The 16,251-nt window shown below is 47.5% G+C and overlaps 1 protein-coding gene across 1 annotated transcript in view; it reads right to left on the minus strand.

Moving 5' to 3' along the window:
• Window positions 1-1,818: 1,818 nt before the first annotated feature.
• The window catches only part of LGALS9 (galectin 9), a 20,162-nt gene continuing 5,729 nt past the window's right edge, over window positions 1,819-16,251 (minus strand). The window contains exons 2-9 of the mRNA XM_019545306.1: window positions 16,200-16,248; window positions 14,456-14,544; window positions 6,537-6,564; window positions 6,380-6,493; window positions 5,763-5,798; window positions 5,011-5,096; window positions 3,582-3,744; window positions 1,819-2,354 (exon numbers count right to left, since the gene is read on the minus strand). Coding sequence (XP_019400851.1) covers window positions 2,205-2,354; window positions 3,582-3,744; window positions 5,011-5,096; window positions 5,763-5,798; window positions 6,380-6,493; window positions 6,537-6,564; window positions 14,456-14,544; window positions 16,200-16,248 — 715 coding nt within the window. The 3' untranslated portion in view covers window positions 1,819-2,204. The remainder of the gene's footprint in view (window positions 2,355-3,581; window positions 3,745-5,010; window positions 5,097-5,762; window positions 5,799-6,379; window positions 6,494-6,536; window positions 6,565-14,455; window positions 14,545-16,199; window positions 16,249-16,251) is intronic.

Consider the following 16,251-nt stretch of genomic DNA (forward strand, 5'->3'; position numbering starts at 1 on the left):
GGGTGGGAAAGCTGTAACATTAAGTCTACTCGGCCCTCAACACTGTAAGAACTGGACTTATGAATAGGATTTGTCAGAAAATGGTAGTAAAACCTCATTAATATTTCTTAGTTTTTTCATCAGAAGCTTTGCAGGGGCCAGGCTGCTAGCTGTTTACAAACAGTTTGATGTATGCTTGTACCCCAATACCCCGAAAGTGCCGCAGATGCTTGTGTGGGGAGGAGATCATTTTATTATTCTGCTGTGAAGGCTGGGGTGCGGGAACCGTGCTGAAGTGCTGCCCTCTGCTGACAGCTGGAAATGGACACCTGGCCCTTTAGGTGAAAGCAGTGGCACATGGCTGAGATGCCAAGTACATCGCTGCCTTGCATGCCCCTGGCTGTAGGAATTCGGGTGCCTTAACCATAGAAACTTGAAGCTAGACAGACCTGTGACCCTTTGGGTGTTGTAAGCAGGCTAGTGCCCTTTCAGAAGAGCATGGACAGGCCCAGTTGTTACTCCTTAGGCCAGTGCTAATCAGGCCTAATGAGGGATAACTGGCCTCTGCAAAACTCAATGGCTAAACTGCTGCTCTAATGCAGGACAGTGGAAGGGAAGGAGCTTTGTGCAGTTTGATCTAGATACTAGGGAAAAGGGGCACACACTGAGCCTTTTCTCAAGCAGGAGATCATGGCAAGCTGAGCTGGGTGAAATAGTTTCCTTGTTTGTTAAGATCAGAGGCAGAAAGCTGTGTGGCTTGAGAGGAATTGTTTTTGTGTCTGACCACATGGCACAGTGCTATGGTGTTCAAATGGTGCAGAGATTGCTTTGTACCTGGTAACTGTGGAGAATGCAATGTCTGAACGAACCTGGATTTTATCTGTAGCTGGAAAGGTGTGGGAAGGCTGATGCTGATCGCGGCTATGCTAGGCAGCTGGTAAGCACAACTAATAATAAAGCATAAGGCCAGAAGGGACCATCAGCTCCTCTCGACTACCACTTCGCATCAAGAGTAGCTTGATTTCAGTAGTTATACTCTGTGTCATTGAAAAAGTGGTGGAGTTGCAGGTAGGAAACAAGAGGTACAACTAGAATGACCCTGTTATTCAGGGAATTGGTGTGTAGTTCACAGTTCTTTCTGGCTTCTCAAATGTGAAGGTAAGAGAATAACAAAGCTCAGTGCTGATCTGCTAATAGTGCCTTTGCATTTCTGTGGGGAGTTACAGAAGGCATGTTTACACATTCATTAAATGCACCTTTGCTACTGTATTTATTTTAGTACCTACAGGTACCTATACATGAGCAGAGAGGCTATTCCGACATGCTGTAGTCCCAGCACATCACAGCAGACTTAGCTATTCAATTGCCATGCTCCAGCAGCCTCCTGCATCTGTGTATCAGCATCCCTGCACATCATAATGGCAGTATGGGCACTTTATCTAACGCTTGTCAAATGAGCTTTAACTAAAGCATTGCCACTGCTATTACAAAATGCCAGGATGCTGATACACAAGATGCTCTGGGTGTTTTAATTAGAGTGGCTCTTGAAGCCGCTGTAATTAAAGAGCGCATCCCCCCACCCCAGCACGTGCGTAAACACCCTCTAATATGAAGTACTAGATGAAGGCACAGTACCTGCACTAATGCATAATAGCAGAGGTGAACATTTTTTTTTTTGTGATGCTTAATACACAGTAGACTAATTCTACTGTGCATTAGCATGGTATTTGCCATGACATGCTAAGACACAGAACAGTCCACCGTATATTAAGGCGTCTCATGTAGATGTGCCTGGAGTGTTTCTAAGTATGCATCCAGCAGGAAAAGAATGCTCATCGGTAAGAGGGAAAGGAAGCTTTTTATTAACTGCTTCAAAGGAAACCACCATGCTCCCTGATTTTTTTTATATTAACAAGTTTAATGAAAAAGTTATAATTTGCAAACAAAGTTAAGGAAAATAGAGTATAGTAAAAAGCTTAAAATTACCAATCCTTTCTGAACAGAAGGAAAGTTCCCATAACCAAATAGGGCAAAATACAAGTTGATATTAAAAAATGCGAAGAAAATCAGTTGGTTGGTAACATTTGCCAAAGCCTTTTGTACTAGAGAGATCTACTTGATTACATTTTTGTAACATATGACCTGGTAAATTCTGTAGCCTATGACACTGTAGAAGGCAAACAGCTGACTTTGCTCATTGTAGGAGGCAAGGAGAAGCTCACAGTTTACTCCACTGTACACTTCACGCTTGGGCCCAAGCCTGTAATTTCCAGTTTGTCAATCTGCTGCAAGTTTTGAACACGATGCTGATACTCAAACTGGTCTTGCTCATTCACAGCCACCTTGAAGCAATGATCTTGACATAAAATCCGAATCTGTAAAGAAGGGAGGGTGCGGTGAAGAAATGTTACAAAGCAACATTTGTAGTAGATTCTACAAGCATTTGTAGTAAGCTCTAAAAGATGCAAACGAGGAGGAACTAAAGCTAAATCCTGTTTCATCTTCATAGGTCTGAGGGGCAACTCCATGGCTGCAATTCTTGGCATTTGTAAGGAGCTTCTATTTCTATCCCCTTCTCACCCAGGGAGGATTTAAATCCTTGTTTCCCCACTTCCCAGCAGAGCGCTTCAACCACCAGGTCACTAGTTCGGCACTGCAGCTAGCCTGCTGGGCACTCAGGAGAGAGGTAGAAGCCCGGTGGCTCAATGAGATGGCTGCATCCCCGGATGGAGAAGATCCTGCACTCTGGCTCTCAGCATTTAATATTAATTGGATCAACAGCACTGAGTTGGTTTCTGTCCCACTAGGAACAGGGGCCAGGGCTGGCTAAAAAGGGGTTGGGTCCAGGGCCTTGGATTCACCTGTTACCCTTTCAGAGGTAAGAGGCAATGTGACCGGGGAAATTGTGCACTGGTCTAGGGTCACAGGCTCAAGCGTCTTAGTTCTTGCTCCCTTTTGGGTTGTGTAGGTATAAGGGTGTGTGTCTACACACGCATTAATGCACTTTTCCTAATGTGCATTACGCTTGGTACCTCCAGTGTGAGGTACTAAATGAATGCATATTAGGCTGCCCTAATGTGCAGTACTGAAAGCACACATTTTTAAAGTGATGATTAATGCACGGTAGCCTATTTTAATGTGCATTAGCATCACTGCATGGATTTTTATGTGCTGTTTTAATGCATAGTTAAATAGGCTACTGTGTACTTGAGCATGCATGTAGACAGGCCCAGGGAAACCCCATTGCTATCTTGGTTTTCTCCCCCTCTGTAAGCTGGGGGAGCAACGCTGACTAGCTTCTCATGGGGTTGAGGTGAGCACCAGTATGTGACAGATGGCTCTGGAGCTGTTGCTCACTGAGTCGGGTCTGGGATGGAGTGGGCTTAAGTTACAGTGCCTCTTTAATAGCCCAAAGGTTGCAAGTTCGAGGCCATAACAGAAGCACTCATGGGTCCTGTCAGATGCTAATGAATCTGTGAATTTGGCTAAATACCTTTGCGCAAGGACATGAAAAAGTGCTAACAAAGGACTGACAGGCCAACAGGTCATCGTTGCTCTCCGAGGGTGTAACGGGTGGCATGCTTTAAAAGGGATCTGCTTACAGTGAAGTCCTGTCCCCGTGCGAGTGGCATTTTGCCTGGCATATCACGCTCCTCCGTCCCCCAGGTCTGATTCAGAAATGAGTTTCGAACAATGACGTTCTCATCAAACCTTGGATTCAGATGGAATGCAATGTCATTGCCGGACTTCAGGTTAATGTTGAACCTAAGCACACAAATCCCAGTGAGATGAACTGCATGCATCAGACCCCAACTACACCAAAATGTCCACCGTTCAGACTGAGGCATTGTAATGTTTTAGAAAAGTATAGAATTAGGCAGGCCCTAATCTTGTAGCTACCACTTGCTGCTGGCCTGGTTAGCCACCTCAACTACTGTGTTGCGCTGAGCTGCTGAAGCTCCCTTTTGTTTTATAGGTGGGAGCCACAGGCTTCCACCGAGGTTGTGATTACCTGTGTGCGACTACAAATCAGTCAGATATCTGCTAGCTGCCCTTTTTTGCCTGCAATTCATTTCTGGTGCAAAATACAATAAGCACTTGTCTGAAACCTGTCCAAAGACTCGGTCCTTCAAAACTGCCTGAGCTTAAAAGCGATCACCTCTCGTTCTGTGTTTATACATAATGGAGCTTAGCTTTCGTTCCATAAAGTGGGTACAATTTTGCCTATATGTGCACAGCGCTTCTCTATATGACACAACAGTGGTGTGGTGCCCTTTGCAACCCACAGCTCTCTGGTTCCAGTGTAGCATTCCAAGAATGAAATCACCTGCTGCAATGTCACTTCCTTCACTGAGTTCCCCAAGGCAGCTTTGCCTTATTTTCTTCCTGTCTGCAGCATGTAACTGTCTGCAGTTGTACACATTGAATGCCTAGATGATTACAGCAGCGCTCAGCAAAATGCTTGGGCAAATGCCCTGGTTCCAGGCTGACAGACCCCAACCATCACTCTGAGTCGCGCTGAAATGAGTGGAATACCCTGGGTAATACTTGTGGAGTCAGGGTCAAAACACTGCAGACTGCAAGCAAAAGGCACAAACCTGCTCCTAAAGATACAATATGGCTTGCAGTGAATGCTGAGGCACCTACATTGATTCTCAGTGAGTTTAACAGGAAGATTTCCAGTGCAGCCCACCAATGCTGGTTCAGGTCCCCAGATTACTGCATATCAGCCAATTAGGCTGTGTTTTTGGGTGCTGCGGACAGGAAGAAATGTTGCACCAGCCTCTGAGGAACACCGGAAGAAACAGATTCAAATGGAATCTGTGCAGTCGAGTCAACTGGAGCTATGCGCTTGTCAGAGGACCTGCAGGCTGGAGCATCAGGGCAGAGAGCTTTGAAAACAGACCTATGACTTAATGCTGGTGGAGAGAAAACCTTTGGCTGACAATCTGTCACTTCTGCAGAGCCTCACAAAATCGAAATCTAGCTGCAGCGCAGCCTTCAGGCCCCTTCCTGTCCCCGCTGCTTTACCTGTCGCTGTTGGAAAGAACTTTCCCACTGATCGTGATGGACTTGCGGGGACAGAGTCCTCCAGTAATGGGCTCACACACAGTCTGCTGGTAGGGAGAGGAAAGAAGAAAGCTGGTTTTAGACGGCACTGAGGGCACATTCGCCTCTTGCTTTTCCCAGTGGGGACCCCGCTTAGCTAAAAGATTGCAGATGAACTCCAGCAGACCCTGGAAAGCACCCTGATGTTTTAGATCTGTTACTTAATGCTCTTGAGCCTCTCACCTGTAGAGAGCACACAGAGCCTTGCAATGGCAGCGATCGCTGCCCTGCACTCTAGAGTAAGCACTACTGAATATATCAATATTGCAGTGTCAGTGATGTTAATGCTCATATCCTGATGGGAATGAGCCTTGCTCCACGCCACTGAGTGGTACTGCGCACACTGCTGATACTCCTGTGCAGAAACGCAGCCCCCTAAACTCTTTCTTTCTAAAAGGAGCCTCGACACTTGCAGGCAGGCTTGCCAGTGAACTACAGAACAAGTCCCATAGGAAAACCACCGGCTTCTAAGATAACCGCTCAACAGCCAGACAGCATGGTGGGCAGTATTTTTCGCCAATGTCTTGATGAAGAGAAGCCACTCCTCATGATTCCCTATCTACGGGCTCTCTAGAGCTCATGTCTTGATCTGGAATTCTTGTTCTGGCCTTTCAGAGCTTAAAATATTCTCACCGCAAGAACATTCACAGCAAAACTAAGATGCAAAGACTTACGTCATCCCGTGGGTGCCAACCAAAGGCAGCGCTAGACTACAGATAAAGGGAAAGGAAAAAGATGGGTTATGTAAATATCAAAGTGCATCTCAGCTGCCAAACGACAACAAAAGTGGGCTCACAAATATCATTATGAAGTTTTTAGCCATATGTATTTGTCAAAAACTCTGCTATGCATATATTGATTTAGACTGGGAAGGGAGGAAGTTCCAGTAATACAGCGCTGCTCTAGATTCCCTTTGAAAAAACAGCTGAAAAGCTCTGTATCTGTCCAAAATAATCACAGGACAAGTCCTGTTCTGAGCTATCTCTTTGGAAACTTTACTCTCAGGCTGCAGAAACTGCACGGTTGGATAACGCAGCCTTGCCAGATGTTGACCATTCATAGAAGTCTGCATTTTTCAAGGCTAATTCAACTACTGTTGAAGCACAAGGTGCTGGCAAACTTCTGGGGGTGTATCCAGAAGTTATTCTGAGAGGGGTAAAATCTGGATCAATGCTTCAAGCAGCTAGAACTAACAGAGTTTCCACTAAAACTGCAACCTGGCTCAGTTGTATACAGACAACTACACAGTGGGGGAATTCCTTCACCAAGTGCAAATGGATTCACAACTTACACTCATGTAGGACGCCGGAGTGGAAAGAGCTCCACTGAGCTGAAAAACAAAGAACACAACTTGGCCCACGGTATCAAAAGGGTGTGGGAGGAGGAAAACTTCCCCCAATAAAATCAAATGAATTTGGCATCACTTTTACTCACTCCCAGTCCAGGGGCTTGCTGCAAAAGTAGAGGAGCACTGTACTGAAAAGCAAAAGATAATCTTGGTGATTAAAAAAGTACTCACTAGGAGGCAGCAGCAACACAGGAAAAGTGAATCTCTGCACTTCTGCCATGGAAAATCATGCAGGGTGCTCAGACACTGACTCTTTTCTAGTTAAGGGTGTGCCAATACTGATGGTTAACTTTTAACCAGCCATATCGACTGATACCAATCTGATGGAAGATATGTCGCCCAGCAGCCTGGAGAACAGCGTCTGGCTGGTAAGTCTGCTGAGGGGGGAGGGAAGGGGCATGGGGGGTGCAGATCGAGGTTTCTGTGGTGAGGTGGGGAGTGGGGTTTGGGGCTGGGGCAGGACGTGGGACTGAGCTTTGAGCAGCTGGTCCAGGGGGCGTGGGGCAGTGCCCCCCATGCCCCTTTCACCACAACAGACTTACCAGCCAGATGCTGCTCTCCACGCTGTCGGGCTGCACTCCTGGCCGCCTGTGTGCTGTGCGCATGCATGCAGCATTTATTAGCGAAATTATCAGCCACATCAGCCTCAAAAAGCCGATTGCCAATAATGTCAGTTTTCTTTTTATCTGTGCCAATACGATGCATCAGGGCACCTCTATTTTCTAGGTTCCCTTTTGGCAGCCTACTGTTATTATGAATGGTGTGCCCGGACAGCCTTTCTGCTACAAGTCGCCGGGAATCCTAGGACAATGGAACAAGTCCTGCTCTACGTTCTTCTGCAAGGGGTAGAAATAGACATGACTTGTCAGCTTTGTTCTAGCTTCTGGATCTCATAACAGGCTTTAGTGCTCTTGTATTAACTCTGCACCCCCCCTCCTGATCCTACTCCAGAGCTCTCACCAGATCTGTGGGACCTCAGGAGGTTTCTGCTCTGCCTCCCTCGGGGCTCCGAGTCTAGCTCCTCCACTGCACCTGGATCCACTGAGCTTCTGGCTTCCTCCGTCTCTCTCTTTTTCTTTCCCTTTTGAACTGCTACTCTTGACCCCTTTTAGCTGCGGACCCCGTTTCTTATATGCATGTGAACTGCGTCTTGAAAAAGGGGCAGGGCATCCCTCACTTCCTTTCTGAGGTTGCTCCAGTGGCAATGCAGGCTGCTCTAGCCCCTACTTTAGTAAAGTAAACCTTTCTTTAACCCCTTCTTGCCTTCATTCCTCTCACACAAGTGGCTGGGGAATCGTGGTTGATTGGCCCCTGGGAGTCCCAGCAAGCCCAAAAGAAAGAGGGCTGAGTCACAACACCCCTGGAGAGTGAGGTGCATGGTCTCCTGGAGGAGAGCAGTATATTTCTGTGCGGAGGCACAGAGAAAGTCCAGGAGCATGATGAACCTGGGTCCTGGCCCAGGGATGAGCCTCAGGCAGTCGGAGTGGAAGCTGGCAAGAGTAATGGGTGGAAAAGAGTTGACTGCTCTACCCACTTGTGCTGGGATTGGGACGTGGGATAAGCCTTTTTTTGCAGGGAGTGGCTGCGGAGACCGCGGCGGCGGAGACTCTGGGGAGCCAACAGGCTGCCGATGGCAGGGCCAGCTGGAGGGTACCAAGAGGGGAGGCTCACTGATTTGTTAAGTCTGAGGACAGTGAATATGTAACTGATGATGTATAAATAAGGATTGATTGATGGAAAAATCCATCAATCAAGGAAGTACAAGGACTAAGCGATTGATGCTGGAGTCTTGGAGCGAGTAGCCATAAATAAGGTCCCCTTTGATCAAAGGCATGCATATAAATTAATGGGGTGTAAATAAGGTTAATTGAGGCCTGAGGAACTCGTGAACTGGAAAGGTCTAAATAAGTGTTGAGCAATCGAGTAAAGCCATCTGTCAAGGGACTCAGGCATACTTGAAAAATCATAGGTCTAGCCAGCTGGTGTGGTGAGGACAGGGTGTAGGGCAAGTGGAGCCCTGTGAAACGGGCACACTCCCTGTTGACAAAGCTCTGTTTCCCTTTTTTTTTGGCAACTCTTGGCTTCCCCTCTATTTGTTTTGCATCGAGATGTGGCAGGAGAGCACAAAGGAAGCGGGTAACAGCTCTCAGGGAGAGCTGCAGGACACATTGCACCTGCTGACACAAGACATCAACAGTATCCTCGTCCCCATGCTTCACCTGTGGCAAGTTAGGGTACTGGTAGTTGGGTGTGAGGGTTGTTCACGAAGTGTTTAAGGCTGGATTAGATAAACCCTTGCCTAGGGTGGTTCAGACAGGGATGACCTGCTTTGAGCAGAGGGTTCGACTAGATGCGACTGCCGGAGGTCCCTTCCAGCCCTACTTCGCTATATTCCATTTTTTCATTTTCTTAGAATGGTAAAGTAGAAAAAAGAAACGAAATTAAACATTAGGTCAGCTGGTAGAGGAATCCAATAATTTTACATGAAATGAGGATGGGAGGAAGAAAATTAGTCCAAGAAGCTGAATTAACAAGCTTATTAGCTAACACGGGGTGTCAACTGGGGTACTTGAAAAAGCCCAAGAGGGCACGTGCAGCGGACAGGGATGGAGTGCCACCAGGCTACATCCCACGCTGCCGCGCAGCTGCCACCCACCCAGCCCGACGCAGGGGAAGCTTGCATGCGGTACCTGCCGCTGCTCTCAGTTCAGCTGCGTGCCACCCCCCAGCCCACTCTGCGTCCAGCCACTGGGGGTACACTGATCCAAAAAGGTTGAAAACCCCTGGGCTAACAAATAACCCTGTGGAAGTAGCAAGGTCTAATACCAGAGAAGTGGTCTGGGTCCTAGTCCTGGCTCTTCCATGAATATGTTGTGTGACCCTAAGCAAATCATCTGAGAGCAGATCATCTCTGACCTTTACTCAAACTAAGTGCCTTGTTCCATGAGCTGCCTTGCTGCAATAGGCATACTCAAGGACTGTGACAGTACCACCCGCTATGATTTAGGGTATGGTCTTTATTACAGCTCCAGGCTAGGAAAGCCCCCAGTTCAAGAAGTGCCCTTAACATGTGGTTTATGGGCTTTCTTATGTTGATGCCTCTTGTTCTTCAGTGTCTCCATCTTCATGCCACTCCCTCTTGCAGAAAGAGCCATTGAATCTGTAACACTCAGAAATGGTCCAAAGTCTGGTTTAAGTCTGGTCTGAAAGACAGCATGTCCCGCAACACGGGCACTCTTAACTTGCTGCACAGGAACCTGGCCCAGGACGGATGTGCAAGGAATTGGGATCGACACTAACTTCTGTTTATACTGAGCAGTGGGCCACTGACTTCAATGAAATCAAAACCCAAGCTAGTCTAGGTACTGGCTCCTTTCTCCTCCTCTCTCTTTCTATCTATTACAGATGCTGACGTCATGGACTGGCCGACATCAACATCCTGAGGGATAGCCAGCACGGGTTTGTTGCGGGTAGGTCTTGCTCGACCAATCTCAATTCCTTTTACAACCAGGTGACCTATCACCTGGACAAGGGAGAAGAGATTGATGTCATACATCTTGACTTAAAAAAAGCCTTCGATCTGGTATCCCATGATCACCTCTTGGCGAAACTGGACAATTGTGGCCTTGGGTCCACCATGATCCACTGGCTGGGAAACTGACTCCGTGGTCAGACCCAGAGGGTAGTAATTGATGGTAGCCACTCATCATGGTGTCCTGTGACTAGTGGGGTCCCTCAAGGCTCTGTCCTTGGACCCATATTGTTCAGTATCTTCATTAATGATGTGGATATTGGAGTCAGAAGTGGACTGACCAAGTTCACCAATGACACCAGACTTTGGGGCAAAGCATCCACCCCAGAAGACAGGCAGGCAATCCAGGCTGACCTGGACAGGCTCAGCAAATGGGCAGATGAGAATCTGTTGGTGTTTAACACTGAAAAATGCAATGTCTCCACCTTGGGAAGAAAAACCTGCAGCATCCTTACAGGCTCAGCAGTGGTACGCTGGCTAGCACTATGCAAGAAAGAGACTTGGGGGTCATCATTGACCACAAGATGAACACGAGCCTACAATGCGACGCCACGGCTAGTAAAGCAATCAGAATGCTGGCTTGCATCCATAGATGCTTCTCGAGCAAATCCCGGGACGTCATTCTCCCCTTGGTGAGGCCGCAGCTGGAGTACTGCGTCCAGTTTTGGGCTCCACAATTCAAAAAGGATGTGGAGAAGCTTGAGAGAGTCCAGAGGAGAGCCACGCGCAGGATCAGAGGTCAGGAAAGCAGACCATACAACGACAGGCTGAGAGCCATGGGACTCTTCAGCCTGGAAAAGCGCAGGCTCAGGGGCAATCCGATGGCCACCTATAAGTTTATCAGGGGCGACCACCTGGATCTGGGGGAACGTTTGTTCACCAGAGCGCCCCAAGGGATGACGAGATCAAACGGTCATAAACTACCACAAGACCGTTTCAGACTGGACATAAGGAAGAATTTCTTTACTGTCCGAGCCCCCAAGGTCTGGAACAGCCTGCCATCGGAGGTGGTTCAAGCACTTACATTGAACACCTTCAAGAGTAAATCGGATGCTTATCTTGCTGGGATCCTATGACCCCAGCTGACTGCCTGCCCTTTGGGCAGGGTGCTGGACTCGATGAGGTCCCTTCCAGCCCTAATGTCTATGAAATCTATCTTATAACAACACTGACAGCAATAGACTTGAGAATGAAGGGTGCAGTCCTGCTTCACAGGCCCCGAGTTTGAGTGCACTGGCACTCAGTCTAGAGCCAGCTCCTTTGTTCCAGAACCGGAGGTGCCAGCAAGCACGATATCCTATACCCTCGCCTTGCAGTATAACATGGTAGTGACGGGGGGAATACATCCATTCTGTGCTGGTGCTTCTTCAGTTTCCAGCCTAACGTTAACACTACTAGGTCCCTGTGCAGCAGGTGCAGAGCACCTGCTCTGCCACTTAAAGCCTTAAAGCATGGATGAGGCCAGAGAAACTAAGAACGCTCCATAATTGTCAGATACTCATGCCACCGGTCTCACCAATGGTGGGCACTTAGAAAAGCATAAAATTTGCACTTATGCTGATTTCTTTCACATCCACACATCCGCACACAGCAATGGTGTCCACTCTGGAAAGTGGAATCCTGTGCTTGTACTCCACAAAATGCTTTCCTTCTACAGTGACCTGCCGCAAGTTAAAAACTTTCCTTCAGACCTTTTCATGCATGCAAAGTTAGAAAGCCAGAGAACAAGATAAATGATTCCTTAAGCTTCTAATATAGAGGAAGGTGCAAGGAGAAACCTACCACCATCTCCTGTAGCTCAGGCCCTGACTAACAAACAGAAAAGAAATTGGAATAAACTTGGCTTATGCAAAGGAATTAAATACGCGTGCATCGAGGCTGCTCTGACATGCTGCAATTACAATGGGTCAGAGCAGACTCGCATTAACTGAGTCTGCTGGAGCGCAGTAACTACAGTTACTCCAGCGTCATGGGTATTAGCATCCCTACACTGAAAAATGGTGGTGAGGGCACTTTAGCTAAAGCTTGAATGAGCTTTAAAGTGCCCCGCCACCATTTTTCAGTGCAAGGATGTTGATAACACATGACGCTCCGGGTGCTTTAATTAGAGTGGCTTGCGGAGCCGCTCTAATTAAAGCCACCTCCCAGAGCATGTGTATAAATACCTTAAATTCCCAATCTCATAAATACTAAACTGTGCTTAACGTGACATATGCATGGATTCAGGGAAGTCACTGGACATGAAGGCACCTTTATGTATGAAAACATACATGGGCACCAAGTGTTTTGGGGTCAGAACCTAACATGACAAAATAAAAGGCCTCTGCTCCCATTTTCTATTCAGTAAGGGTACAAACATTAAACTACAGTTGCCTGTAAAACGTAACAGTAAAAACAAAAATTACCATGTATGAGTTGTTCTTGACCCATATCTCAATCTTAAAGAGCTGACCTTTCACAAAAGGCATTTCATGCTTTCTCTCCTCTGTTCCCCAGTTCTCTCCTTCCAGAGAATTGCAAACTACATACTCAGTCTCTTCAAAGCATGGGTTGAAATGCAAAGCAATATCTGCTTGAGGAGACTGGGAAGTTCCACACTGGAAGTTTATATACAACTTGTGAAGGGAAAAAGATGCAAATGAAACCATGGTTAAGATGAGGTGTTGTGGTTTGTTTTTAAGCTGGAAGCAGAACAGCTGCTGTTAAGGACCAACTCCTGCCTTAACTCATGTACTTCTCCCGACTGAACACAAATCCTGCTAGAAAAGCTAAAGCAGCCAGCTATTAAGTCATTTCATGATGCCAATCTAGTCTTGAAAATGAACAAATGATTAAGGCTGTTCAAATGAATTTCTGTCCATCTGAAAAGTCCACTGTGTTTCAAATGGTGCAGTCCTGCCAATAGTTACTTCTGGGCCTCTTCAACATTCAGCCCTTTATATTTAGGACAATTTCCAATAGTATCTGAAGTCACCAGTACCCAGTATGTTACAACCCTGCTGGGCCCATTAAGATTTCTAGTTTTAACAACAGAGACTCTTGAGCTGTAAGATTAATACCACATAAAAACTGCAACTACACATACAGACCCTCCCACCCCCACCCCAAACTTCAGGCATGATCCTGCAGATATTCTCCCTGCACAGGTAGCTCTGTGGATTTACAGTGAACTACTCTTAATAAGAAGCAGCTTGAAAAATCAGTTTCTAATAAGTGGAGAATGCAAAGATTGTAATATTTCTCCTAGGTGGAAATGAAAATTCATATTTCACAGAAGAGCTGAAGGAATTATAAGATCTCTGGGTTGGAAAAGTTCATTTTGTGCAAATTAGGCTCCAATAAAAGTTAGAGCAGTCTATTGCCAAACTAGTGTGTGTATTCCTGCTTTGTATGGAAGATGATCCGCAGAAAGGGCACCATGCCTTTGTTGTTTGTAAATCTAAAATCCATCAATCTCCTTCAGTGAACTGTGATGTTCAAATTTGCCTCCGTCTTCTGGATAATGGTTGGGCAGAGCACAAGAGCCTAACCCCAACAGCTTGGCCAACAAACAAACTCTTCTAACATTTTCTGGGTCTATTAAAGGAGACTGCCAATTTGGGTCTTGTGGGTAATACACAGTTATGAGAAGATACGGAGCAGAGTTTGGTCTTTTAAACTTCGGTGGCCAAACAGTCAACCAATGACGCAATAAATGTCAATCCTAATAGTTATTAGTGTGTTGTGGGGTTTGCTTTTATTTTCTCCTTACTCTGCATTACATTCAACTTGCCTAATGCAAAGCTATCATGACTTCCGGCTTGCTTTTACGTGCCGGAACCTCAACTGATGTTAAAACTGGTAGAAAGCTACGGATATCGCGGAGCATGCAACTCCTTTCAAACTAGTCCGTGAAGCTAGTACCCTGTTCTTTCAAGGCCCCGCTATCATGGTGCCTAAAGAAAACTGCCAACAAGTGAGGCCAACTGCAGGAACTGCTGATCAGCAGGTTGTTTTTCTTCCCCCGCTCCTACCTCCAAAGGTTCTTTGGTGGGAATTTGTCCACTGGGCTCTTATGTACCTAAGTTACATGGTTAATTAGAGATCTTGGGCCTTTCAACTGGCAATACGGAGAAGGAGCATGTAACACAACGGGACCAACCATCTAGGTCCAGGGTTGGGAGCTCCATTCTGCCACGTGCATCTGGACTAGCCTGTCCTGATACAAGAACTCAAGACACTTTAAAATTAGGACCTCCGAGCTCACAGTAATGAAAAGGTCAGTGTCCTTTTTGAGATGAGTGATGTGCACAAACTTTGCATTCAAGGCTTATCTGTCCACACAGTTGTTGAGATGAAGCTGGAACAGCAGCTCTGGAAATGAAGGAAACTTCAGCAGGCGCAAACCCATAACGCTTGGCAATCGAGTTGATCTTACAGAACGTGCCCTTGGCTGCGGCTGATGTTAAACACAAATCAAACACCTCGATCTGTACAAACACACACACCTGTTTCCTGAAGAATGAACAACTCCAGCGATGTAAATCTTCATGCCATCATGGAGGCCACCCTGAATAGGGTCAGTAAAGCAGAGATTCTGGGGAAGCAAAGGAAAAACAGACCCTCGAGCCAAAGGCGAGGACATTGCACCCTAAAGGCTTTCTTGACTTTGGGCGGCTATTCGCTCTCTCCTGGCTTTCCAGTTCCTCAACCGGAGGAGTTCCTCTTAAGCCAAACTGAAATCGTGCTAAATATTGGCAGCCAAGTTTCTTTAGGGCATGACTCCCTTGTCTGGCAAGGTAATCGGTGTCTAGAACTCAAATCACAGAGGTAACAACAATCATTGTCCTGCTCCAGGCACCGGGCAGCCGGTGGGCAGAGCGCTAAGATATGGGAAACTTGGGTTCAGTCTGTGCATCAGCTTCTGGTCTGCTGGATGCCTTTCCAGGCAAACGACTTCCTTGCCCTGCACCTCTGCCTCTCCTGCTGTACAATGACAGGGCTCCCCACTGCAAAACTGAGGGGTGATCAGGACCTTACTCCCGCACGCTGATACAACAGTATGCTACGTGGATGAATGTACCATGACGGACTGAGGGCTGCTCTGCGTCCCGCCGATCCCTTTTAGCAGTACTAACCCACAGCAGCATCCTCTCTGATAAAAGATATCACCCCAAGAAAACCTTTCCTCGCGTAATTCCTGGACCGTCACAACTACAACAACATCCCGGCGTTTCTCTCAGCCTTTCCCTTCCGCCGTTGCACGAGACTGTGCCAGGCGTCCTGTGATCGGAGACCGGCCGAAGAACGCCTTGCACTGGAAGCCTCGTTGAATTTTGTCCCGACTACACAATAAAAGACACAGCCCCAGTAAATCCTTGCCTGTCCTGAGCTCGAAAAATATTCGGGGAGACAGAATTAGAATTGCATCAAAGGAGAAAGTTCAGCTCCTGCCTGGGCATTTCACTTGTCAGATGCCTTTCCAGGCAAGTGACTTCCCAGCCCTCTCCCACTGCACAAGGACAGGGATCCTTCTGCAAAACAGGGGTGGCCAGGACCTTATGGCCGCACTGAAATGAGCAGCAGGGTCTGCTCAGGGGGTGGGGGAAATTTGGGTGCGAAGCTCTGAATCCCGCTCCTGCTATTCAGTAGGAGAGAGGACTTGCATCCCGAGCGGGGCAGCGGCGCCTGCAGAGAGGAACTGAAGGAAGCGAGGGCAGGGGCGTTCGTGTCTGAAGCTGAACACCAACCCCACGGCTAATGCCGCCAGTTAACACCTCAGCTGGCAGCATGAACGCAATTTTTTTGGGGGGGTAAAAATACGGGTCTTATATCTCTAGATCGGTAGCAGCTGGCAGCATGAAAGCAATTTTAGGGGGTAAAAATACGGGTCTTATATCTCTATCTCTATCGGTATCTATGGAGATAGAGGGAGAGAGAGAGAGAGAGATTCACGGTGCAGATGTCTGAGGGGAACAGAAACAGAAACTCAGCCACGAATGCTTCGCAGGTGAAACGTCGCGCTTCCTGTGACAGGAGCCCGCGGACACATATATCTACCTACCTATGCATCTCCACAGATATGGACAGAGATACCGAAATGGATACAGATGCCGATAGAGAGTCAGAGGTACATACACCTTCTGGTCGCTAATCGCTGCCCCCGCGCCGGGTGACGGCGCAGAAAGGCCGCGCCCCGCGAGGCTGTCCTGGCTGCACCCACTGCGCAGCTGGGAGCGGCGAGGCACTCACCTGCACGGCGGAGGGATACGCGCGGCAGGGGCTCTCGGGCGGTGAGCGGCTG

The sequence above is a fragment of the Crocodylus porosus genome, unplaced genomic scaffold (assembly GCF_001723895.1).
Source record: "Crocodylus porosus isolate Cpor-Errol unplaced genomic scaffold, CroPor_comp1, whole genome shotgun sequence".
NCBI classification, from domain to species: Eukaryota; Metazoa; Chordata; order Crocodylia; family Crocodylidae; genus Crocodylus; species Crocodylus porosus.